Here is a 25542-nt window from a genome sequence, read left to right on the forward strand (position 1 = left end):
TTGATGTATTGCTATATTCTCACATTCTTGTCTACTTCTACTGTGTTTCATAAATTCTGAAAGGCTATATCCTCATTGTCATTTGCCTCGAGGTATTTTTTGAGATGATCTTTGATTTCCTCAATAACCCAATAGCCACATATGAGAGGTTTCCCCTGCTTTCTTTGTGTGGTTGATCTCTAGTTTGATACCTTTATGGTTAGAAATATGAGTCTGTCGATAATTGTCTTGTGATACCAATGTGTCATGAAACCTGGAAATATACCTTATGAACTTGGAAAAAAAAAGTATATTGAGCTTTTTTTTTGGGGGGGGGGTGCAATGTCTTGTGGTTTATTTAAGGCTACTGTGTTCTTATCTAGTTGACCACTCACTGGTGAAAATGGAGTACTGAAACTCTGACCACAAATGTTTTTTTCCAAATGTCTGGTTTGTGACCTAACAGTAATTGCCTTACATGTTTTGATGCTTTTTCTTTGGTGTGTATATGTTGATGTTTTCCTGATGTATTGTTCCCTTAATCATTTGTGTCCATCTGTTTGTTACTTATAGCTGGAAAATACTTTAAGTATAGCTATTAAGTCCTTTCTTTGGGTCCCATTCACTTCTAGAATTGTTTTCGAATCCTTCACTCTGAGTCCATGTTTATCTTTGGAGCTCTGTTGAATTTCCTAGAGTCAGGCAAAGGTTGGATTCTGATTTCTAATCCAACTGAATGCCTTTAAATTGTGATCAGTCTAAATTATATTTACAGCAGTTGCTGATATATGAAATTCTGTTGCTGCTATTATCTCAATTTTGTGATTCCATTTCCTTGTTCAGTTCTTGTGTATATTCCTCTCTTTGGTATAGATATAAGTGCTCCTTTCAACACTTTCTGAGGGGGTTTCTAGTGTTTGCAAACCCCTTCAGCTTCTGTTTGTCTGAGAAGGCCTTTATCTCTCATATCCGAAGGAGAGTTTTCCAGGATAGTGTAATCTTGTCATTCCATTCTCTCCTTTCCCCATAACCTTTCTTCAGAGTTCAATGTTAGCATGCTTGATGTTTCTTTATAGATTATCTGATTTCACCCCTAGTCAGTTTCAATAGTCTTTGTCTTAATGCTATTCTTTTAGCTTCATGGGCTTGTATAATTATTTTCATCTCTAGATTTGTGAAGTTTTCCTCTCTCCTCTTCCCACTCTGAGATACCCACATTTATTGTGTTGTCTTCCCTCATTGGGTGGATAATTCTTGGTGTTTCTTCACTTTTTAATCTTTCTTCTTCTGCCTGGTGACAGTCGCATTCTCATCATCAAGCTCATTGATTTGATTTTCCATTTGACCTTTTCTACTCCCTAGTTTTCTACAGAATTCTGTCTCCTCTATTGATCTTTTTTACATCCTGATTTTGTTATTAGAGCTTCATTTTCAATATTCCAATTACTGACTATTTCTCAGGGCATTCATTTTTTTTTAATTATTTTTAGATCAGCTTTTGTGTTTTTTCATTTCTTTAATTTCCTCTATTAAGGCAATTTGCAATTCTGTACCTGATAGGAAGAACAGATCTTCAGCATCTTTGTGATTGGGTTCTGGAGATTGTGTCTTTCTGTGGTATGTATTCCTCTGAGGATTCAACTTGCCACTTTAATTTTTTGTTGTCTTCCACTATTTGCTATCAGGACTATTCTGCTGTTGGTGGGGCTTCTGGTGGGAATGACTCCACTTCCAAACTCATCTGGGGAGTTTATCAGGATCTGTGTTACTTCTACCACTGGTGAGGCTTCCACTAGGTGACTTCTCACCCCGCACTTGGCCAGTAGTCTTATTGGGCCCCTGTGCTGCTATTGGCTGCTCCAGGAGTACTTATCTTGAAGGATAAGTTTTCAGGCTTTCACCTATAAGTAAGATGTTAGCTGTGGATCTATCATAGATGAACTTTACTATGGTGATATATATTCACATTTTGTTGCATTTTTGTTATAAATGGATGTTGAATTTTGTTAACTTTTCCTGCACCTGTTTTATGATAAGTGTGCATTCTTCATTTTTCTAATGTGTTGTATCACATTGATTTTCAAACATCTTTGCATACCTGGCATAAATCCCACTTGACCATGATGTATGACTGGCTTTATATAGTTGAATTTGGTTGGCTAGTATTTTACATCCGTGTTTATCAGGGACGTTGGCTTATAGTTTTCTTGTGGCATTCTTGTTGGTTTTTGATATCAGTGTAATAATAAGATTTATAATACAAGATTGGATATATCCCCTGTCCTATTTCTGAGAAATCTGAAGATTTGTGTTGAATTCACCAGTGAATTTTGAACAGAATTCAGCAGTGAAGCCATCTGGCCCTGGACTTTTGTTTATTTTGGGGGGGTTTGTGATCACTGACTCAAACTCCTTATTGGTATAGGCATTCATAACTTAATGACTGTGATACCATCTAAGAAATATGTTTCTAGGCACTTTCATTGTTTTGTGAATATGAGAGCATTTACTTAACAAATGTAGGTGGTATAACTATAAGATATAGCCAAGTTATTTACTTAGACTATTGCTATAATCCTGTACATGTTGCTATACTGAATACTGTACACAATTATAATGGTATTTGTACATCTAAACGTACAATAAAAATACACTGTAAAAGAGAACATAAAGGGCACTTACACCATGAATGGAGGTGGCAGGACTGGAAAGAGCTTTTCAACATCTTACTCATTCACACTTGGGTTAACATTAGTATTACTATCATAGTTCCATTGGCTTGGAGTATCATCTTACATCCCATTGAGTATGTGTTTATCCTTATAGGTTAAAGGAGTTTCTTGTGAACAGTATATAGTTGGATTTTGATTTTTAATCCTGTAACTTTTGATGGGTGAGCTCAGTTCATCTAAATTTAGGATGATTATTGACATAAGGGGGTTTGGTTGCCACTGTCATTTTACCTTGTTTTCTGATTTGATTTATTGCCTTGTTCAGTAAACTTATTAAATAGGTCTCTTTTCAATAGTTCTTTTAAAGGAGCATCTGCTAGCAGTGAATTCCTACAGCTTTTGTTTAGGGGAAGCCTACATTTTTCGTATCTGAGTTTTTCAGGATACAGAGTATTCTTGACTGAAATTTTTGTCATTATTTTGAATATGACATTCCACTTTCTCTTGGTTTATAGTTTTTACATAGAAATGTAATGATAATCTGCTTGGAACAACTTAATGTTACATGCGTTTCCTCACTGCTTTTAATATGTTTTTGGTCTTGGACTTTGGATAGAGTCACTGTGTCTTAATGTACATCTGTTAGTATTTAGATAACCAGATGTCTGTCAGCTTCTCATACTTGTATATCCAGTTTTTTCCCTAGGTTGGGAATGCCTTACTTTATTTCCCTCAGGTCTGCTGATTCATTATTTCAGTAGATATGTTTGTTTCCATGGCTTTTTATAGAACTCCTGATTTGATTTTTTGAATTCTTCCTGAGATCACTGAATTATTTTTCTGAGTTCTCATCTTGTCTCTGTGGTTCTTAATGATAATATTTTTTAATTCCCTTTCCATTAGATGATAAGCACCTTTGTAGTCTCAAGTTGCCTGGTGGTATATCTGCCCATTTTGCTTCTCTATCATGTGCAAGCAGTGGGTGGTGGGAGAGTTGCTGCTGTGGAATGGGGAAGTGTTGCTATTGTGAATGCATCAGAAGCCTGATTTGTATGTGGCACCATTGTTATCACTCCTATTAGTGTTGCCAGATTTGAGACTTGCCTGTTGGTATACTCTACAGCACTAGAACAGATCCCAAGAATATGGGGTAGGAAAGTTTCTGTCCTCGAAGTTTCACCTGTGTCAAGAGCCTGGTCCTACATATAACTTTTGCTCTCCCCCAAGTCCTTTGGTTGGGCTAATGACTGTGCACTCTAATTGCTACCATACTTTACATGGCATGCACATTCCTCCCCAACTACCTTTCAGGCAGATGCTTGACTCTTCCTGGTGCCCCTTGCAAATATAGTCTCTGTTGGTCTCTGAGAGAAAGAATGCGTTAGCCTCCCCATTATGCTGCAGGATTCTGTTGTTCCGTTACTGAATAGTTGTTACTATTCAGTGGTGTTGCTGTCCCTTAGTTTCTAAGGGACACTTAGACACTTTTTTTCTAGTGTCTCTTTGAATCTCTCATTTTCCCTATGCTTCCCCCCCCATCCCTGTATACAGAGATAGGTTCTAAAAATTCACCATAAGTTTTAGTATTTTTAGATTTCTTCACTGACCCACTGGTTATTCAATAGCATGTTGTTTGAGCTCCACATATTTGTAAAGTTGTTATATCTAGTTTTATACCATTGCGGATGAAAAAGATGCTTGATATAATTTAAAAGTTATGAAGATCTGGAGTGAGACCATCTTGGAGAATGTGCATTACAGAGTAATGTATATGCTGCTTTTGGATAGAATGTTCAGTACAAATCTGTTAAATGACACTGGACCCGATGAACTTAAGGCTGAAAGAGAATCTGTTGAGCTGCATTAGTTTACCTCTTCAATTCTGAGCAGCTTTGCTGGGTATTCTTTAAAGTTCAGCCCTTTGTATATATCAGCCCTTTGTATATATCATGCCACTCCATTGGTCCTTATGGGAGCTTCTTCATGTAATGTTTCCCTTAGGTGCTTAAAATTTTTTCATCTTCACCTACAACTGTAAATACCTTTGTATTTTGGAGTCTTCTTACAAGTTTAGGGATGCTATCAGCTATCATTTCTTTTTCTTCTGTGGTCTCTTTAAGGTGACCCCTTAAAGTCCACTAGTCATTGTATTATTTCCCATAATTAAGCTACTTTCTCACACTTTTCTGCTTCATTGGTGAGTTCCACTGCCCTCATTTTTTCTTCTGCTTCATTTACTCTGTTGTTAAACTCTCTACTATATTTTTAAGCTGTTACACACACACACACATCTATATATTTAGATTCCTGTGTTCAATCTTCTCAAGTTCAGTGAGGATCTTTTTGACCACTAATTCAAATTCTTTGTCAGGTAAAGTGCTTAGCTCCACGTCATTAGCTCCACGTCATTAAGTTTTCTCCATGATGTTTTATCTTGAAGCATCAAGATAAAAGGAAAGCATCCTTTCCATTTTGACTATCTGTGTTCTATGCATTCGAGGAATTAGTGACTAGGAGTTGAAATTGACATTCAGCCCTATACTAGCTCATTTTCTTTTTAACATTTGTGATTAAGCAGCCTTTATTTCTAGTAGCTCCCCCAAGATGAAGGTGTGCCAAGACTGGAAGACCTCAATTAGCTTTATTTTCTCAGGGTCTGTATTTATTTCAAAGTGTTAAAAAAATACTGTGGGATGACAAGTGTAAGCACATTAGTCACTGCAGGTAAGTCCCTGGGGTCAAGGTTGCAAAACTGGGAGTACAGAGGGCTTACAAGCTGTTTACAAGACGGTGCTCTGTAGGCCCCAAGTACCAACCTGGGGGTGGTAGCTGCCAAGACTTTTCTGATTTGCAACACAGGTCTCTGGCCACAAAGTCAGGGTACCAAAATGATTATAACAACTATCCACTGGGGTAAAGTAAGAAGGTTGTGTCCAGCAGCCCTGGGATGTTAGCCCTTCATGCTAATGTGTTAGGATAAACAAAATGAACCTCTTTCCACATAGCAAGTCTGAGGAGTGCAAGTCCTGTTGAGTTTAAAGCTACAGATCTTGGTGGGGTGACTGATATGGGTTTCAAATTCTTTCACTTTTCTCAGGGAGAAACTCCAGGTTTTAAGTTCCTTTACAATTTAGGTTGTTGTGCAAAGGGGGCAGGATTGTGTCTCTCAGCCTTTCCTGCCTTTAACAATTTGTTAAGTTACTAACTTTGTGCAATATTTGAGGAAATGATCTAAGCCTTTATTTATATCCATGGGTCTGGCTTACCTGTTCTGATTCTGCACTGGCTTCTTTCAGTTTATTCTCTGTTGCCTCTTTACATTTCCTCAAGTGTCTGATAGTTTCTTCTAATTCCTAAAAAATCACAAATAATTCTACAAAAAGTTAGTGTAATGAATGGGAAACCAAATTTGACAGTAATGATGGGATACTTCACACCTTTAGGAACTACCAAAAAGACAAGATAACATTTGCAATTTTTATGAGAAAAAGTAATTTAACATCTCTTTCCAAAGTCAGAGGGATGCTTTTTAAAGCTGGCACTCTGTTCAGAGTTCGATACCTTGAAGTCCCTTTTCAGTGATATGATGTTAGGTTTTCTGTTAGTATCATTTTTATAAGTTGGTAACAGAATATGTTATTCAAATCTATAAGCATCTTCCTAGAGACTGTGGTTTTAAGGACTAAGATGAACAACTTACACATTTTTCCCCAGAGAATGTATAAAATTTAGGTGCTATAGTGCTGGGTTTTGGCATGTTATGTGCTGATAATCTTTTGAGAGTGAGAAGAATCTTAAATCTTTTACCTGGCACCGAGTCTCTAGTTCCTGTCTTATTTTCCGCTCTGTCTCTAGTCGCAATTCTTGCTGTTTATTCCGTGCTGAGGTATCATATTGGCTCTTAGCCAATAGCTGCATCTCCTTCTGCAGGTTAGTCATTTCAGATACAAATTTCTGAATACTCAATGACTGGAAGGATACAAAGAGGTAGACAGTTGGTGGATCTGACCAAGTAGGATTTAATGAGATTGGTAAAGAGTTTGTGGAAATCATCTACCTGTTCATAGTTTTTTTTCTGATATTGATCCTTAATTAGCTCCATTTGTCTCAATTCTGTTTCTATTTGCTGAAAATAAAATAAGATGATCAATAGAAAAACTCACTTGCTTCTTTTTGCCTAAGGAATAACTAAAAGAATCCCATACAAGAACATAGTTATCAGTCCTGCTTGGTTCTCCTTCCCATCTGGCCCACTAATCCTGAGAATGCAAATTTCAAAACATTTACACCACTGGCTTTGCTCCCCCAAGCCAAACTGTGTACTTCCTAGTTATAGCTGTAGTTCCCAGAGCATATATATCCAAGTGGTGCTCTGAAACCATCTTCCCTGGCCCCTGCCTGCATTCTTATCAGATAGTAAGGGGAGATCTTAGGGTTTTTTTTTTTTTTTTAATACAACCTTCATTCTCTCTACATTCTGCACATTATTTGCCTTGGCTGACAAGTGAAGCTTAATCTGAGCCTTTTGATTTTTTATTTTCTCTTTGTTACTGTCCACTGTCTTCTCCAGCTCTGTAAGTTTTTGCCGCAGTTCTCGGTTGGTCCGTGATACCTCCACTGACCGGAAGTTGGCTTCATCAAGGGCTTTCTTCAGCTATGGAATGCAACAAAAATGGCACTTTAACTTTCCATTCAGTGAGAGGGGCTTATGTTTAATTTCGCCCCCCACTTATTCTTGTTGGGCCTTTCTTTTTAGAAGGGGGTAAAGTGAGATTATATTCTTAATGTGACTGTTGTTCCACAGTCATATGAAGAGGTACATGAGTGGAAGGTGAAGTCAAAATTTCTTATATCCTTTCTCTACTTTCCTGTCAGTGTTACTCCTTTATTACTACTCAACTAACTTATTTGATTTCTACTTTGTGGCTGAAGAAATTTAGACTCAGAAGTTATTGGCACACATTGCTAGTAGAGGCAGAAAACTCTTAAACAACATTCCCTACCCTCAAGCCCATACCATTGTTAAACTTCCTATTGAGATATTTATTACATACTGCTTTTCAATTTACAACATACTACAAAAATAATGACAAAATAAGACCATGTACCCCTTAAAAATCCTGGGGTTATTTTAATTCCTGATATAACATTTATACTTTATACTTATTTATCTAAAATGATCTTCTCTATTTTCAACAATTCCTTGCTTGGTCCTAATCATCTAATTACCTAACAGTGTTCTAATCCTGTTCTTCCTTGCTATTCTCCACTGCTGTCAAATTAATCTTCCTAAAAATATGCTTATAGTATAGCCCCCTCCAACACCTACAATGATCCACTTTTACCTTATATGATTACATCTGGTAGTCAAGGTCATTTGCCATGATAGAGGAAAATTCTTTTCATTTGCTCATGTCTTGCTCATTTTTGTAACTAAGCTTTGTTAATTCTTTTACATAAAATGTCCCATTCTGCTGATCTTAATTCTGTATTTTCTTTTAGGCTGCTTGGGTAATAGAAGGGAAGCTCAAAGACCTTCTAGCTATCCAAGGAAGATTCTCAGTGTTCCCTATTTTGTAAATCTATTTCATGTGTTAATTGAACTAATGGGACAGATGATTTGATATCTGTTAATCAGGTGGTAATCTCCTTATTTCTCCAGTGGGTGTGCACTAATCAAGGCATTCCTTTATTGACCAGGTAATTATGTGTCAAATTTACAAATAGTGCAGAGATGGCTCAGTTGTATCTATTTTGCTTGTCAAAGGGGGATTAGAATAACCAAAGAGCTATGCTAGTTCTCTGCAATGTATTAGCTGGCTACACTCTCTTAAAAGACATTCTCCTAGATTTTTTTTTGGCCCTTGACTCCTTACCTCAGCCATTTCCCTTTGCGCTGCTTTCTTCACAGTTTCTCTTTCCGTTTGAAACTGTTTTTTTAGACTTTCTATGCGTTCAGCATGCAATTCTGCCTCTATTTTGGATTCCTCGGCCATCCGTTCTCTGTTTTGAAGAAGACACAATAAATCACCTTTGGAGGTAAGAAAGATATGGAGAGCATTGTGCAATTTATAAACTAGAAACAGATCTGTTACAAGGGAGAACTTCATGGAAGGTAAAAAATGTATTTACCTGATTCTAAAAAACCAGTTACTTAATGTAAAGAGATGCAACCAAAAGAGAACACATTCTATTGTTTTAGCAAAGCTTTGGTAAGAATATACAGAAATGAAAAACATGCCTTCCTTGCTTCAAGCTACTTTCTCCTATAGTAATAATTTCTGAAAGGAATAAAGACCAATGTGCATAAATTTTCATGTTACTATCTAAATCAAATTTGCACATATACAGTTTTAGATAAAACCTTACTGGCTTCTCCTGAACTTAATCAGCTTAAACTCTGATTGAAAAAGGAAACATAAGCTGTTGGTAAAAAAGCCTTGACAATCAATATTCTTTAAAAATTGGTTTGACACTGGGTGAAGGAAGAGCTACACAGTCCATCCAAATGAGCATACCTGGGTCACCTAGAATCTGCTGTTGCTCAGCTATGCATGGTTCTTAACATGCTTCTGCTGGGAGTACTAGCTCAAAGTGAGAGAACCAGGGTTACCTGGTTTAGATGAGCAAGCCAGCTTTTCTAAATTCAATATGCTTATGTTGCTCTTACTTGAAGGTTTCTAAATTTTGTCGCTCAACTTCTTTGCTTTCCAGTTTCTCTTGAATATGATCAAGTTTTGTTTGCAGATGATGATTTGTCTGGAGAGCTTGCTCTAGACTCATAGCCAATTTCCTATTGTCTTCTCTAGCCACATCAAGAGCATTTTGTAGAGGCTCCATCTGAAAGAAAGTGTTTTTAATTCCACTATAACAGATGAAATAGATGACACTGCATATTCACTCCTAACACCAGTGTTAAAAACAATTATTAGTGGGAACCAGGTCCTAAGATTCCTGAAGTATTTGAGAACTTAGGAAAATAGAGCCAAAAAAACTTTTAAATAGTTAGATCCTATAACCTTCTGATGTTGTGCCTTAAGGTAAGGATAACTGTTATACACTTTTCTAGAAGAAAAACCGTATTTATGAAATACCCATGTCACAAGGGTTTGCTTCCAAGTACATATATATCCTTATTAATAATGGGCTGATTCTAGTGATCATTTGCATTATGAGAGGAATGTAGACCATATAATTGTGCTCCTGGTTTGCCAATAAGTGATTACTAGGTCCAATGTCTGAAACTCACACTTGAATGAAAAGGAAACTTAAGATTGTTTTGAAACCAATATCAACATTCTCATCTATAAAACTGGCTTCTACCTCACTACTGTGCTGGGCATCCACAACAAGCATTCTGGCCTGCCACTGGTCCACTTCTGCTTCTAGTTTCTGCACCCTCTGTTGATTCAGAGCCCTAAAAATGGCAAGCACATAGAAAGAATGACTACAGAAAAGAATCCTTTAGAAACATAGCATTGGGAGTTAGTGTACTTTTCTTCCAAGTAGTTCAAATAACCTATGTGGATGCTCAGAATATCTGAGAGTTATCTGCTAAGAATGAGTAGTCTTAGATTAGGATTAAAAATCTGTCCCAGCAAAAAAAATTAATGACTGACTATGGGTTTGTAAAGAAGTCTTAACTATTTTGCATCCATCTTTCTATAATATTTATCAGTGAGATAAACGTGAATAAGCATATTTGGAAATTAAACTGTATATGTATACAATTCTGTTTTTGAAAATTGTGATTGCAGATCTGATCACATTACTGGAGAGGTTAATATGGGACATATAGATTCCCACAAAACCTAACTTTAGTAATAAACTAGATTCTCTGAGACAGCCTCACTTTTTTTTTTTTTTTGCTAACATCTAACACCATGAGCTCTACTTTCAAATGCTCTTTTAGACTATGCTGCATTTTAATACTTTTGTATGTCTTCAACCAACAGATTCTGTTCATTCTATATGAACTCAAAAGTACACTGGCAACAGCTACTTGCCAGTTTTCTGTACTCCCCATTTTTAAAAAATATTGGCAATAAGGTCATGGTCCAAAGTAGGGGCAGATTTTGATACAAAGGTTGCAAGCACAATGTTATTTATAATAGCAGTACAAATACATTTCTGATTAGTAGCAGGTAAACAGGAAAGTAACACATGTCATACCAATGCAACAAGAGCTCAAACTACCAGTTAATTATTATAGTTGATATTCTGGGAAATGTTAAAGCTATGCTAAATGAGGGAGTTTGGTAGTTAAAATTAGGCTTTGAATTCACACCTCAGGTATGACTTGTAATAGAAGGGTTTAAATCCTAGCTCTTGTAATCAAATACTTTCTCATTGTAATTCTTCAGTAAGTAGTATTTCCATTTCTATAATCACAATAAATCACTGACAAATTCATCAAATGTTCTAAGATTATAGAATTCTTTTATATAAAAAATTTATGTTACCTCTATATGGACCAGCTTGCTGTTGAAATTTTTAACTTCTAAATACAATAGGTGTCCAGAACTTTATTGTGGTGAGCAGTATTTTTAATACCATTTCAAACTTCTGGGATAATGTATAAAAAAATGGAACTAACTTGTTCTCCCATAACACAGAAACAAGATGGCACCAATATATACAGTGTTTTAGAGGTCTTAAATTCAAACCATTTGTTTATTAACCTAAAATGATAACTTTACTAGTCTGTAGACCCAATGGTAGGTTTAAGTGGTGTAGAAAACAGCCAGGATAAATATATAATTTCTAGAATGCATACATCTTCACATCACTACAATATGTAGGAATTTCCCATAACTTGCTAGTTCTTTAAACACCATTTTCTAGTTTTTCACAAATGAAGCAACAAACTGACATCTTTTCCTTTCTGCACACTGCTACCTACTACAATGTAGCAGAAAAATACAAGTAATCTGAGGTACCTTTCTTTCTTGAGGCCTGCAATCTCTGAATCTCTCCGCCCAAGCTCTATTTGCACTTTTTCTAAGGCACCTTGCATTTTACTGTGAGAAGCCAGCACATTCTCCAACATGATTGTAACTTTGCAGTTATCTTCTTTGGCTTCTGCCAATTGACGCTGAAAATTTCCCACCTAGTAGCAAATGAGACAAGACAAAAATATTGAATCCATTCTAGAGTACGGAAGCCAGGTCATAGTATGCTCAAAGAAATAAAGTATATTTTGTTTCTTAAATTACTGTGGTTTCAAAAAAAAAATGAAAACTAGACCCTAGAAGTGCTTCCCAACCATGCCACAGCATGTGTATTAAGTGGAGATTTGGAATCAATAATTTCTTGGGCCTAGAGTTGGTTTTAAACTGACCCCCTCTGGTCTGGTCCAATTATGATGGGAACAGAAAAGGGGAACATAACCTGAAATTAATCAGAATTTATCTTAATAAATAGTCAATATGAGAATGTATAAGCTCCTAAAGACTGATATAACTCCCGGTCCTCTTCAGGAGGTTTTAGCACCCATTTATCAAGAAGTTGGAATATGTTATTTGTTCCCACTAAGCATACATACTGTTAAGTAAAAAGCACTAAGTGCTTCAAAAGAAAAGGATTAAGATTTGATTAAGACAGCAAGCTAAAAAAAAATTGGGAGATTATCTTTAGGGAGGGAAACCTTCCTGTGACCAATCTTCAGTCTTTCCAAGTGAGAGTAAGGGAAATGCAGGAATATGCCTCCTGAAAGGTTTCATAAGCACCTCTTCTCAGTGACAGACTTTGAGAAAGTATTGATTCCTTGCCTTCTTGTTCTCCCTGTCCTCCAAAGCCTCCAGGTCCCCTTTCAACTTTTGGCTTTCTTTCAGTGCTGCATCACGACACTTCACTGTTTGTGAGAGCTCCTCTTCATTCTTTTCAAGAATAGATTTCACCTTAGGAAAAAAGAGATAAGTGACTTTTCCAAGGCACAGTAAATCAACAATTAGAACAAGAAAGTAAAATCAAACTTAAAATGTTTAAGTATGCTGATTCAGTATTAGAAATAAAATAAAATCTGGCTTTATTATTTTATAAGAATACTTTTGCCATTCCTTTTATATTTGGTTGCCTTCCTCTAAGGGATTTGAGAGTTTTTAATAAGATTCTGGAGATAAGCTACAGTCTGGGAGAAAATACTTGTGATAAAAATCTTCTCTATGTCTCTGAAGAGCATAAACTGTTAATGTATCAAATTGGATCAAGTCTAAGAAATCTTTGCATAATCTAAGATCACATTTATTCTTGAAGTTATATAGCCATTTTGAATTAACATGGTATATGGCATGGAGCAAAGGGTTTTGTTTGTTCCAGCATTACTTGTTTAAAAGAGCATCCTTTTTCTATTTTCTCTTGTTGAAAATGAAATGTTCATAAATTTTGAATAGGTAGCACATTCATATTTTTAAAGTACAATGGAAAAATGAAACAGCTCCAAGTCACTTAGTCAGCACATTGATTCATTTTAGAGATATTCTAGTCATATTAATACATATGCATACAGTAATCCCCCTTATTTGCAAAGGATAGGTTCAAAAACCCCAAAGGATGCTTGAAGTCAGATAGTAATGAACTCTAAATATGCAGTTTTTCCTTTTGCATACATATGAGTACTGTTAATATCTTACCGTGCCTGTTACAAGTATACTATAAAAGAGTTATGTGAAATAGTTGCATAAATGTATTTATTTTCAAATTATCTTATTGTACATAATATTGTTAGGTCCCAATTGATATGGGGACAGTGTCTTCTTTATCCCTCGACCCCTTTTGCATACAAACTAATAAATTATGGGTTTTCTGAACCTTGATTGTTTTAATTTCTAATAATGCTTGAAAATATGTCTGAATAAAACTATCAATTTCAAATAACAATTGTTAAGCCAATCTCTTAAATATCATATATACAAGCTAGTATATCTGTAGGAAAAGTCCTAAAAGTAAAATGATGGGGTGAAATTGTACCACTTTACACTCCTAATAGCAGAACAGCCTAAGTTCTATCCTTGGCCAGGGAGATGACCCACATGGGAACAGCAGACCTATCTTGCCTGCTGCTCCCCTAGTCAGTGTATTTCAGTAGATTGGTCTGTTCTGCTCCTCACTCTGTCTCTGGTGAATTCATTCCTTCCCCACCTCAGATCTACACAAAAATAAAATCTTAAAAAAAAATGATAATTGAAATTTCTCTAAGTATCTAAGAATAGTACAGAGGAGGCCAAATTATATTTCTGAAAAACTACCGGATTCTTTTCTAGAAAAGTACACAGTGTTTTAAAATATTTCAGTGCTTATATATACACACACACATATATGAAAAGCTACTAACAACTTGACAAAGTTTTTAAAGAACAGTATACTCTAGAAGACAATCTACTTTTGAATAGCAAGCAAAGTTGGAAGATGGATTTTCTAAGTTTTCGTTCAGGTTTCTAATAATGTACATCTACTTTAAAATCAGGCTTTATCCAAACATTTTACCAGTCAAGGTAGAATTTTTGAATTTAAACTAGAGGTTTATCAAATCAAAATCAGATTTAAATAATTTCTATTGTCAATTGATATATTCAAAACAAAAATTTGATAGCAAGAAAAATAATTTCAGTGTACACAACAGTTTTTCCTATTTGTGAAGAACACCTTTCCTTGTTACCCACATACAAACATGATGTTTTCTAAATTATTACATTTTCTTCATTGTATAAATCAAATTTCCTTAAAATTTTATTTGTGGTCTTACTTACCGAATCCCGTTTAAGAACACTTGGTGGATCATTTATTAATGGTCTCGAGGCCAGAATGTCTATTTTACCTTCTAGTCTTCCCTCCATTGTTTTAATAGCATTCAAGAGAGTCTTTAGAGATATTCTAGAGTCTCCTAACTCCTGAGAAGATTTCATAGAAGGCAAAGTAGGTGCAAAGGTCACACGTCGTGTAGAGTTTGGAATAACACTGGGCAAATCAACCGATGAAGTTCTATCCTTTACATTGTTTACATGGGACCTCCAGCTTTCAAGGAATTTTGAAGATGCAGGCCTCTCAGGAGATTTCCTTTTTCTTGGCGGCATCACCAATTAAAAAGTAAAATCAACTAAACCTAGAGTTATTTTTCAATGAGTGCCCCCTTCCTAGAAGAAACAACACAATGTTCTAAATGAAGCCACAATGGAAACTATATTTGAAAATGTGTTCCTTTGCTTTCAGAATAAAGTATGTCCTAATGAATGAAAATGGACCTTAATCCAAACTCCCTGTAGGAGGGCATATGTAAAGAAGCCTCTGTTTACCAACTTTGTGACCTCATCACTCATCAGTATAGTTAGGTGCTTAGAACCCAAACAGTAATCCACCTGAAAACACATTCCAGTTCCTTGGTTACTAGGGAATACATACACAAATATTGCAGATACTAAAGTTACACATGTTAAATTGATAGTTGAAGAAGTTAAATCACAGAATCATTTTCTTTGGGTAACATACTACTGGATTATTTTCCCCCTTAGATTATTTTATTGGTTTAACTTTACTCATTTGTCAAAATGCCTATGTAACTACAAAAGGGTCTTGGCTTCAATAGTAACATGTTGACAGGTAAGCACCTTCATCACTACTAATACCTTCTTAAATGCGCTGTCAGTTGTGGATTTACATCTTTCTAAAGTTTTTTTAAATTTTATTTTTCTTTATTTATGCATACAAGAACTGGGTATGAGAAGATTCACCAAAGACAGAGTCAGGAGAGAACAGGAACACCTACTGATGTATACAGCTGAGGGGAGCAGTGAGCAAGACAGGAGAGGTATGCTGCACCATGTGGGTTAGCTCCCTGGCCCAGGGTATGAAACTGCTGTCATGGCATTGGCTGGCAATAGTTTGACAGTGCTGAGACTTTACTCCCTGTGCCACCAATAAGTCCTCATCTGTCTTAAGTTTTGAGGCACAATTTAAAAACCACTTCCACTGTATAAGCAATCCATAATGTCCCCAATCATTATACTTCTGTGAATGCTCACAATATCATCTATTTTGTTTGTGAAAGGTATAACTTTTTTATCCTATTTGAGTACATTCCTAAGTCTCCAAGTAGAGTATAAATAGGTTGAATGTCCCAATTCTGCTTCAAGAATCTTTATGAATTCCTGTACGGTTTAGCAGAATCCTGTGCATAATAGGGTTTAAAAATAATTTGAATCAAGTCAAATGACAGAATATACCTCTTTTTGGGACTGTATAGAAGGCATCAGTTTCAAATCTGTTTCATAGCTATTAATCTCACCTGAGCATATTGGCTTTCTAGAGTCTTATTTAACTTGCGTAGATGATCATTCTGTGAACTGGTTTCTGTGAAAGAGTGTAGTTGTTCTTCTAGCTGTTTCACTTTTATCTAGGGGAAAAGAGAAAAATAAAGCACTATTAATGAGATACATTTATATATACTTCAAAAGAAAAAAATACATATTTTACAAAAATATCAAAATCATTAAAACTTGTATAGAGCAATCCCAAGTTTTTCTAATCATGCAAAGAATGCTATTTCAACTCAAATGTGAAAGTAGGCAATGACCACTTACATATACTGAGACAACTAATTTGGTTTCTATTGCTTATGGAAACTCCAAATGGGCATGTCTCATGAATACAACTGACATTCTGTGAATTAAATATTTTGATTTTAAGGGGATTAAGATACCTACCCTTCATAAACTTTTTTGAGTGTGTGTGTGTGTATATATAAATATATATATATATATATAATTAATTAGAATTGTCAATATGTAAGAAGCAAACTTAGTCTTGTTTTATTAATAGAATTACAAAACTTAAATGTAGCGCTATGTGAATTATAATTTAAAACTAACTTGTTAAGGTGCCTACTCACATTTTTCTCTTGAAAGAAAATTATCTGGGAGGATAAAAATCATTAAAATATACTCACAAATCTCCAAAGTTTTCCACATTTTCTTCCTCTTAATCTCAAGACATTCACAAAAATTAACAACATACATTAGTCTACCCTTGAGCCAGGAAAAATTTCATTCAAAATCAACTTTTCTCTCTGTTATCTTCTCTTGAGACATACTTGGAGGGCATTCTCTTCTGGATATAGCTACTGGACATTTTCAGGAACTTCAGATTTGTGTGTGAATTCGGAAAGGCTAAATGAATTTTGTCTCAGGAATATCTCTTATTCCATTAGTTTGTTCATACTCATCTTTTGTTCTTTTCTGCTCCATAGTACAAAAGATGTGCTGTGGTTCCTCCTCACCCCCCCCCCAATTTAAAGCCCCCAATAAAAATGGCTGCCTCTAAAGTGAGGTATTGATACAACTATTCTCATTTTAACAAACTGCTGCTAACCTACAAAACCCACAAAAAATGGACTGATTTAAAACTCTGAAGAATTGAAATTTGCTTTGCATCCAGTAGAACAGAGAATAACCTTTCACACTATTTTTTAGTTAATTTATCTTCAGCTTCTGGTTACTTAATAAATGCCCTGAAATTTGTGAGATGGCATGTTCTATAAAGCACTTTCATTTTTACAAGTAGTTTCTTATTGAGTATAATTTCTAATTCAGGAAATTCAAAATGAGAAAAACAAAAATCCTGATGCCCCTCAGACATCTGCTGCTTTGATCATTAACCTGCAAACAGCTTCCATAGTTATCAGTACCCAGTCTCTGAATTACCAATGATTTTAGGTCATATTTTCATTTGTTTCAAGTGATCTTAATATAAATGTGTACATGCATATTTACATATAGGACTAAAATATGTAACACTATAAAAGTGTTTTAATTGTAAGATTTTTTCAATTCATATGGCAAATTTAAAATAAAGCAGGACACATTTTATCTCCATTACATTGAACCTCAGATTTAAAACAATCTGAATTGTCAAATTTATGCATTTTAATTAAAAAAACATTCTAGAAACAGGTTATTTCAGTGTAACATATCTTTTTTTAAATCCTTACCCATTACTCACAGAATGGAATACTAGTAAAGAGGTTCAAACCAAAGAACTATAATGATGAACAACATGAATCTCAATTATAAAGCTGAATGAAAGAAACAAGACACACAAAAATATCTATTTCATTATTATATGAAGCTCAAATACAGGTAAAAATCTGGGGTGCTAAATGTCAGGATGGTAATTACCCTTGTAGGAGATAGGCTAGAAAATGCTTTGTAGTGGTTCTGAGTGCTGATCACATAGTAGGCAGCTTTGTTCTGTGAAAATTCATTGGGCTATGCACTTTCTGTATATGTGTTATAGTTTAACAGAAGGCTTAGTAAATCAAAGGCAGCAAAATAAAATCTTTACATAATCTCTAAAGTCACAAATGTGGTTACTTACTTAAAGGGCTAAATATCTAATACAATATCAAAGCCAATTGGAATAAATGTGATAGTGCCATTGGTAGACTGGAGTGAGTGTAAAGCACTCAAATGATGAGTTTAAAGATCAACAAAATTATCAGAAATCTTTCAGATATAGTAATAGCTCATCTATCCTATTTCAATTAAAAAAGCAAAAACATTACCAATACAGTTGAAATCCTCTACAACAAAGAAACTTGTTTATACTATCCTAATCAAATGATGATTTTGATGTTTGTCATTCCCACTCCTTTACATAGTTATACTGTCAATATAGTCCTAAACAGTATATAGTATTGCAGTATATAGTATTATAGCTATTTGTCTACATTAACACATGTAACTATCTACTCTCTCTCTGCAATTTTTTTTTAATATAGGGAAAAAAACAAGAATTGAATTGTGAATGTGTATGCAACTATCATTCACATTCTAACATTAGTTTTTTAATGATTCATTTTAATGTAAATGGCAGAACTCATACATTTCTCAGCATAAGTTTTCAAATTTCCCCTGGTGATTCTGTTTAACCAAGAACTACTAATTTAGATGTCAGTGTTTCTACTGAGTTGGGAGGGCTAGCCAATTCAACGGTAAATCTCCTATTCTGTGGGGTACTATAGGGACAAAACCCTATTCACTCAAGTCTGTCCTATTGCCTCAGAGTCCCAATTTCCAAGATTATTTCTTTTTAAGACTCATAAAAATTCAGCAAGAGGTCCTCCCGGGTGGCGCGGCGGGTTCAAGCACTGCACTGAGAAGCTAAAGCCACTTCAGCATGAGTTCGATTCCCACCTGCCCCGGAGGTGACCACATGGCGCGGCAGACCTCTCCTGACCTTCCCGCTGCTCCCCTCAGCAGTGTACTTCGTGGATCTGCCTGTTCTGCTCCCCGCGCTGTCTCTGGTGAAAAGTCTCGCCACCCCTGAGCCTCTGGCCTGTACCCCAGTTCTGTATGTACAAATAAATCTTTAAAAAAAAATTCAGCAAGAAAAAAGAGCATAAGCCTTCTATATTCTCAGTGAAATACACAAAATAATTGTAATAAAGCTTTAATTGGGCTGTAACTTCACAATTTTAGCTTTTAGCATATGTGAATAGAAATCACCTGGATTTTAAACAAGGCAACAAACTTAAAGAGATTCAAAGGCTTGTTCAAACTACATAATCTGTAAATGGCCAGGCTGTTTTCTCAAAATCAGAGAGACTTAGCTTGACATATGGCATTATAAATGAGTAAAAAAAAAAAATATCTTACCTGGAGTTGTCCCTTTTCATAGGCCAGCTTATTTTTACTTTCAGTGATTTTCCCTAAGACTTTATCAACCTGTTGTTGGGCAAGCTGACAAAACAAATACCATTATTGGTGCCTCTAGACATAGTATGAAATAATCAAATTCTTTATAAACAAATATATACCCTTGCCATTCTATAGTAAAATATTGGTTTCTGGCACCTCTTTACATTTTCCTAGAGAGGTGACCATTGTGTAAGTAATAAAAACTGCTAATAAATATGTGCCTTAAGGATCTCAGTTTGCTCTTCTTTGTTCTACTTTTATTATATCAGTAATTCATTTATAGTTGCAATCCAGCCCAAATGTGGGGTAGTTGTATTAATAGTTTAAGAAAAATGCAGATGATCACACCACTTGTTCATTAGGAGACACTTGTGTTACCATACTAAACAGTCAGCATAAAAAATCTTAAATGTATTTCTGAGACTCATCATGAATCACTAAACACAGTATTATCTAGGACATTATCAAAGGCTTCATGTTACATGAAAATATATATTTTCATCACTGCAACAGCTATTAATAATGTTTTTTCCTCCACTCTTTTTATTCAAACTGTCATAAGAAATACATACAAGCTATAATTTAATTAGGTTTTGGACCTTATTGGTATTTCAGGAACAATATTTTAGTAATTAAATATGGAAATCTTCATCCACCATAATCAAATTTAGTATTATATCTTAGTATAGAATATTACTATTCCCCATATGTCAAAATCATTTATAAATCATCTTTCAGGATAACATATACATACATAGCAAATGTGATTAAGAACAGAAGTCCTTAATCACTCACACAAACCAGCTGCAATGCAGATCATTAGCAGTAAATCTTGAGTTCTAAAATCTCATGTTGGTATCCTATATTGAAATAATTCACTATTCTGCTTACATTTGCTTAATTTACAAATAACAAAAACAGCAGAACTTTTAGGCCTTTCAGCCCAAAGAATTCAGACTTGCGTGTTAAACTTGGTGCAGGCTGATAAAGAAGAAACCATACTTACAGGAGTATTAATTTACACGAAATATTTCTCATCACCATTTTAGCCATTGTATAGTCATTACTTGGGTAGCACTTTTTGTGAGTATTGTGAATCCACACACTTGTTTCCAAATAAAAGCAAAAGGACATTTCAAACTACATTATTATAAAATAATGTGTAACTTTTTTATCCTCTTTTCAAAAATATTTTCACAATAGCATGTACTGTATAAAAGGGCACACTAGTTTGGAGAATTGTTTTTTCCTTGGTTGTTGCCTTGAGTAGAAGAGACCATTTTAGACATTACAGGCTAATAAAATCATATGAAAAAGCCATAGAGTGATTAGTCCTTGTATACCATACACCCTAAAATTATACACTTTCACTATAGGTATCAGTGGGTGGGTGTTTTTAAATCATTATGTGTTGCTATTAAAGCAAAGAAAAATAATTTTTAATGTTTTCAGAAATAACCTTAGTGAAATGTTGTTGCTATCAATAAATAGAAGATTAATAAAAACACACATAATCCTCCTTACCAATTTTTCTATTTTGGAAACTGTGATGTAAAGTCATTCAACAATTCTAGACTGTAGTTTGGAATTGTATTTTGACAAGTCTTTGCAAAAAATAAGCTACAAGAAAGGCCAATAATGCTACAAAAACAGCTAAACCATAACAAAAAAAAGTGAGCTATTTAAAATTCAGTTTCAAGTTCTATAAATTATTGCCTCAATGTGTTCTAAAGTGTAGATATAGTATATAAAACACAAAGAGCTAGGTTTAAGTTACAATATACTAGAACTACAGTAAATTGCAGTTTATACTAAACACAAGTAAATACTAAACAGCCAAAAATAACTTTGCCTTCTTGGAAGGTGGAAAGGTTTTTGGTGAATAACTTCGATTTTATGGTCTCTTAAATAGTACTCAGGAATTTTAAAGTAAAGGTATCTTCTTTCCTCAAAATTATGTTTTAGGCAAAGGTGTAAAGAGATTCTAGTAATATTTTATATATACCTTAATAATATTTTCCCTTTTTGCTACCAAAGAGAATATTAATGTGATGGTAACTGAAAGAATATTAATGTGATGGTAACTGAAGACTATCCAAGAAAAATAAAAATGTGGTATTTGACACAAGTCATTTAAACAAAGTTATGAAAAAAGCAGTTTTTCCAAATGTTAGGTAGATAAGATAATAATGTATATCACAGTTGTCAGGTTACTTAAACAGACTCTATACTTAAAGACTCAATGGACAAGAAACTTAGAGACCATTTGAGTGATTATCATCAGATTTGGAATTGTGTAAAGCAGAACTGAGATTAACTTTTGCTTAAAAAATCTTGGTATTATACTACAAATATTAATATGGGAGCAAAACAAATTGGAGAATTACCTGAAAAACAGCATATAAAGAAAAATGCTAAAGGTTAAACATTTTAACCAAAACACAGAGCCATTGCTCCTTGGAAAAGCAAGTAACAATCAGGAATATCTAAGATATGGAAGGTAAGCTGCAAAGAGTCAGTAGTAAAGCACATGATTTCTAAAATTATTTAAAATTTCACATAATCTGGGCCCTCCCTGGTGGCGCAGCGGGTTAAAGCACAGCACTGAGAATCTAAAGCCGCTTCCGCATGAGTTCGATTCCCGCCTGTCCCAGAGGTGACCACATGGTATGGCAGACCTCTCCTAACCCACCCGCAGCTCCCCTTAGCGGTGTCCTCCATCGTTCTGCTTGTTTTGTTCCCCACTCTCTCTGGTGGAGCCTCTCACCGCCCCTGAGCCTCTGGCCTGTACCCCAGTTCTGTATGCACAAATAAATCTTAAAAAAAAATTCACATAATCTAAATGTTACCAAAAGCTATTAGAATATATAAACACAGAAGGTATTGGCATCTTGGTAAGGCTATTTACCAAGTTTGAAATCGGGATTTATTCTAGATATTTATCAACAGTATGACTACACCCCAGCAGATGGAACCAACTTAGACATCTGCATTGGTGTATAATGACTAATGTCATCATGGTTTTAAGGAGTACATTTAATCCATTGTTTCATTTCATATTAACATTCTAATTATGTAGAAAGTTATTATTTCTGCTTATTTCTACTATTTAAAATGCTAAAAACTCTTTAAGTGGGAATAAGAGTCATATAACTAGATATCAGGATTTGTAACCTCCATGTTTGAATCTTTTTTCACCATGCTTCTCTGCATGACTGCTGTAGTAAAGAGCTTAAATTTCACATTAAAAGTTAAAATGGCAAACAAATATAAAATTATTAAATCTGAGAAAAATAATTTTATACATGGATATTGTATATTATTCCTGTAATGGGCACTATGAGCAAAATATGATATTTAATCCTCTCCTCTTGGCAAGAAAAACATGACTGTTCTACTCAATGTTTCTTTAATACGTATTATGAATTGTCACTGTGCTAGGCTATATCAACTATTCTAGCATTAGAAGAGAGAAGGAAGATGCATGAACAGGTCAATTTACAGTAGATGCAGTAATTATTCAAATAAAGGTCCACACAGTAACTGTGAGAACCCTACACTTAAGCGTGATCTCCTTGGTACTGAAGTCCATAAACTAATGAACTGCCATGTTGAGAGTGCCTGGGGCCAAGTGTTGAAGCCAGGATTGTGTAAGTTCAAATTTGTGGACTAGCAGCTCTAACAAAACTCATGTATAACTCAACAACTAAAAACAACAAAGGTTATACGAGGAGGTTGTAACTTCTATTATTGAGAATTTCAAATTTTAACTTTAATGTACAAAAAAACATTACCTGCACCAAATGGAAAAGGTTTAATTATATTGCTAAGATTTTTTTAAAAATTCTGAAATACCAACATTATTCCTCAGACTCATATGCCTAATTGACAAATTTCCAGGAATGCTTGATCACTGAAGATTCTATGTGGAGGCATGGAACTGCAAACTAGAATTGAGGTGTGGTAAGTTATCACTTGGAATTGTTAAGAGGTATATGGTCAACAGGCAAGAATCAACATTGACATGTCACTGGCCTTAAAAATCAAGGCCCGGGGTCTGTTTACTAGCAGTGCAGATCTGAAAAAGTCAGCAAGACTGTGATGTGGTCTTCCAGAGAGACCAAAGTCAAATGGGTGGACAAGCAAGGGCATAGATACTTTTTAGCCTTGTGGGAGGGAAGGTTGGTCTGAGAATTAGGAGTTAGAGTTAATGCACCTTCTCATTCCAATAGAAAAGTAAAAGTTTTTAAAAGAGTTCAGATAGGAAGAATTCAATAAATGTTATCTATCATCTACATGCTGTACATGTATGTATTAATCTTCAAACACCCCCTTAATAATAATATGTCCCATTTTTACAGATTAAGAAACTGAAGCATAGAGATGGTAAGGATCACACCCAGAGTCACAGTCAAAACAAACCTAAAAGTGTGACCTTAAAATCCTAAAAATACAGGAGGATTTAGATTTACTTTGTGATTTTTCATAGGGAGGTAATAAGCCGCTTATGGCAGATTTTGAGAGAATTTTGCTCAGATTAAGATAAACTTACATTTGGGGCTTCTATGCAATTTACAAAGATAATTTGTATGTTATAAAAGCTGTAACTTTCTTGCTTGACTATTCAAAAAGCATGCAGGCTACACCATTAGCTACTTAAAAGAATGATCCTCTCTTTAAATTACCTTCCCTTGGGAATGTTCTAAGAATTCTAACATTTACTTGTAAAACATTGAACTTGTCTAATATCTTTTAGAAGTCAGACATTTTACTGATTCCCTAATAGAGGAAAGTCAGAGGAAAATCTGCAAGGTTCTTCTTCATAATTTATGGAAGAGGAAATATTTTTAAAAATTGGAAGTATTTGTACTTCTCAACATTATAGTTCACCTGTGTAGGCAAATGTTAAACAGCTACCTTAAATTTTAATTTAATACATTTCTCATTATTTGAATAGTCCTTTATTATTTGTATATTACAGGAATTTATTTCATATATAGCCAGTTATTCAGGATTTGTGATAATTAAAGAAAACCCATTTCCTGACTTTTGATTTTTTTATTCATTTATCATTAATTCATACTTTAGACTGACCTTTTATACCCACCCCATGGTAGTCAGAAGTGACTTGCTGAAGTTCTAGAGAAGCCATTTGATCTTCCAGTTTTTTATTCTTTTCCTCTAGAGTCTGCAAGTTGTGGGTTAACATATTGATGTCTACCTTTGAAACAAAGAGAAAAGAAGTCTATGCTGAATTCAAAAATGCCTGAATTCAAAAATGTCAAAAATGACAAAACAGAGGTACAAATGTTTCCCTGTTTTATATTTATATCACATTTACTGTCTGATACCTCTATTGTGACTTTTAAGCTTTTTTTCTTTTAGTTTTGTTTCAACTTTTCTACTTGCCTTCAGCAAGAGGGTTGTTTCAAATTTCATAGTTCACATTTGCTAGAAGTAGAATTATTTGGTACTTGATATTTATGTAAACATTAAACAATTCAAGCTGATGAATTTAGGTATGGAAATCATTCACAAAGTATTAACAAAATAAATGCATCATATATAAAAAGGTAACAAATCAAGCCAACTGAAGTTTTTCCTGGTAGTAGAAAGGTCATCTAGTTTACAATGTCAGTCGTATAAATCACATCAACAAACAGAAAAAATCTCTTATGATCACATCAGTAGATGAAGAAAAAGCATTTCACAAAATTTGACACTGATTTATAGTAAAAACTCAGTAAACTAGGAACAAAAGAGAATCATCTCTATAAAGTGTATATATTAAAAAACTGCAACTACCAATCTTAATGGTGAAAGACTGAATAATTTCCCCCATGATTGGAAAAGAACAAGGATATCTGCTGTCATTCCTGTTCAACATTGCATAGTTGATATGATAAGGCAAGAAAATGTAATTAAAACCAGATTGCTAAGGGAAAAATAAAATTTGTCTCTACTCAGAATAGACATGATTGTCTACATAAGAAAGCCCAAGAATCTACAAAAGAGATACTACTATAAATGAGAAAAGTAAGGTGGAAGTGTACAATGTCAAATCAATTGTATTTACATATATATGTGTGTGCAACAAACTACTGGAAGCATTTCTTAAAAAGTAAGTATCAGGGCGCTCCCTGGTGGTGCAGCATGTTAAAGCATAGCACTAAGAAGCTAAAGCCCACTTCAGCATGAGTTCG

At 34.6% G+C, this 25542-nt stretch overlaps 1 protein-coding gene across 1 annotated transcript in view; it reads right to left on the minus strand.

Annotated features, from left to right (window-relative positions):
• The window catches only part of CCDC150 (coiled-coil domain containing 150), a 66994-nt gene that overhangs the window by 5666 nt on the left and 35786 nt on the right, over positions 1–25542 (minus strand). Inside the window, exons 14-25 of the mRNA XM_012726023.1 lie at positions 24447–24560; positions 19298–19381; positions 15931–16038; positions 12422–12550; positions 11591–11760; positions 9975–10068; positions 9322–9491; positions 8528–8654; positions 7111–7305; positions 6709–6777; positions 6459–6620; positions 5918–6004 (exon numbers count right to left, since the gene is read on the minus strand). Of these exons, the coding sequence (XP_012581477.1) occupies positions 5918–6004; positions 6459–6620; positions 6709–6777; positions 7111–7305; positions 8528–8654; positions 9322–9491; positions 9975–10068; positions 11591–11760; positions 12422–12550; positions 15931–16038; positions 19298–19381; positions 24447–24560 (1509 nt within the window). The remainder of the gene's footprint in view (positions 1–5917; positions 6005–6458; positions 6621–6708; positions 6778–7110; positions 7306–8527; positions 8655–9321; positions 9492–9974; positions 10069–11590; positions 11761–12421; positions 12551–15930; positions 16039–19297; positions 19382–24446; positions 24561–25542) is intronic.

This window comes from Condylura cristata, unplaced genomic scaffold, assembly GCF_000260355.1.
Source record: "Condylura cristata isolate star-nosed mole 26May11 unplaced genomic scaffold, ConCri1.0 scaffold00002, whole genome shotgun sequence".
NCBI lineage: Eukaryota > Metazoa > Chordata > Mammalia > Eulipotyphla > Talpidae > Condylura > Condylura cristata.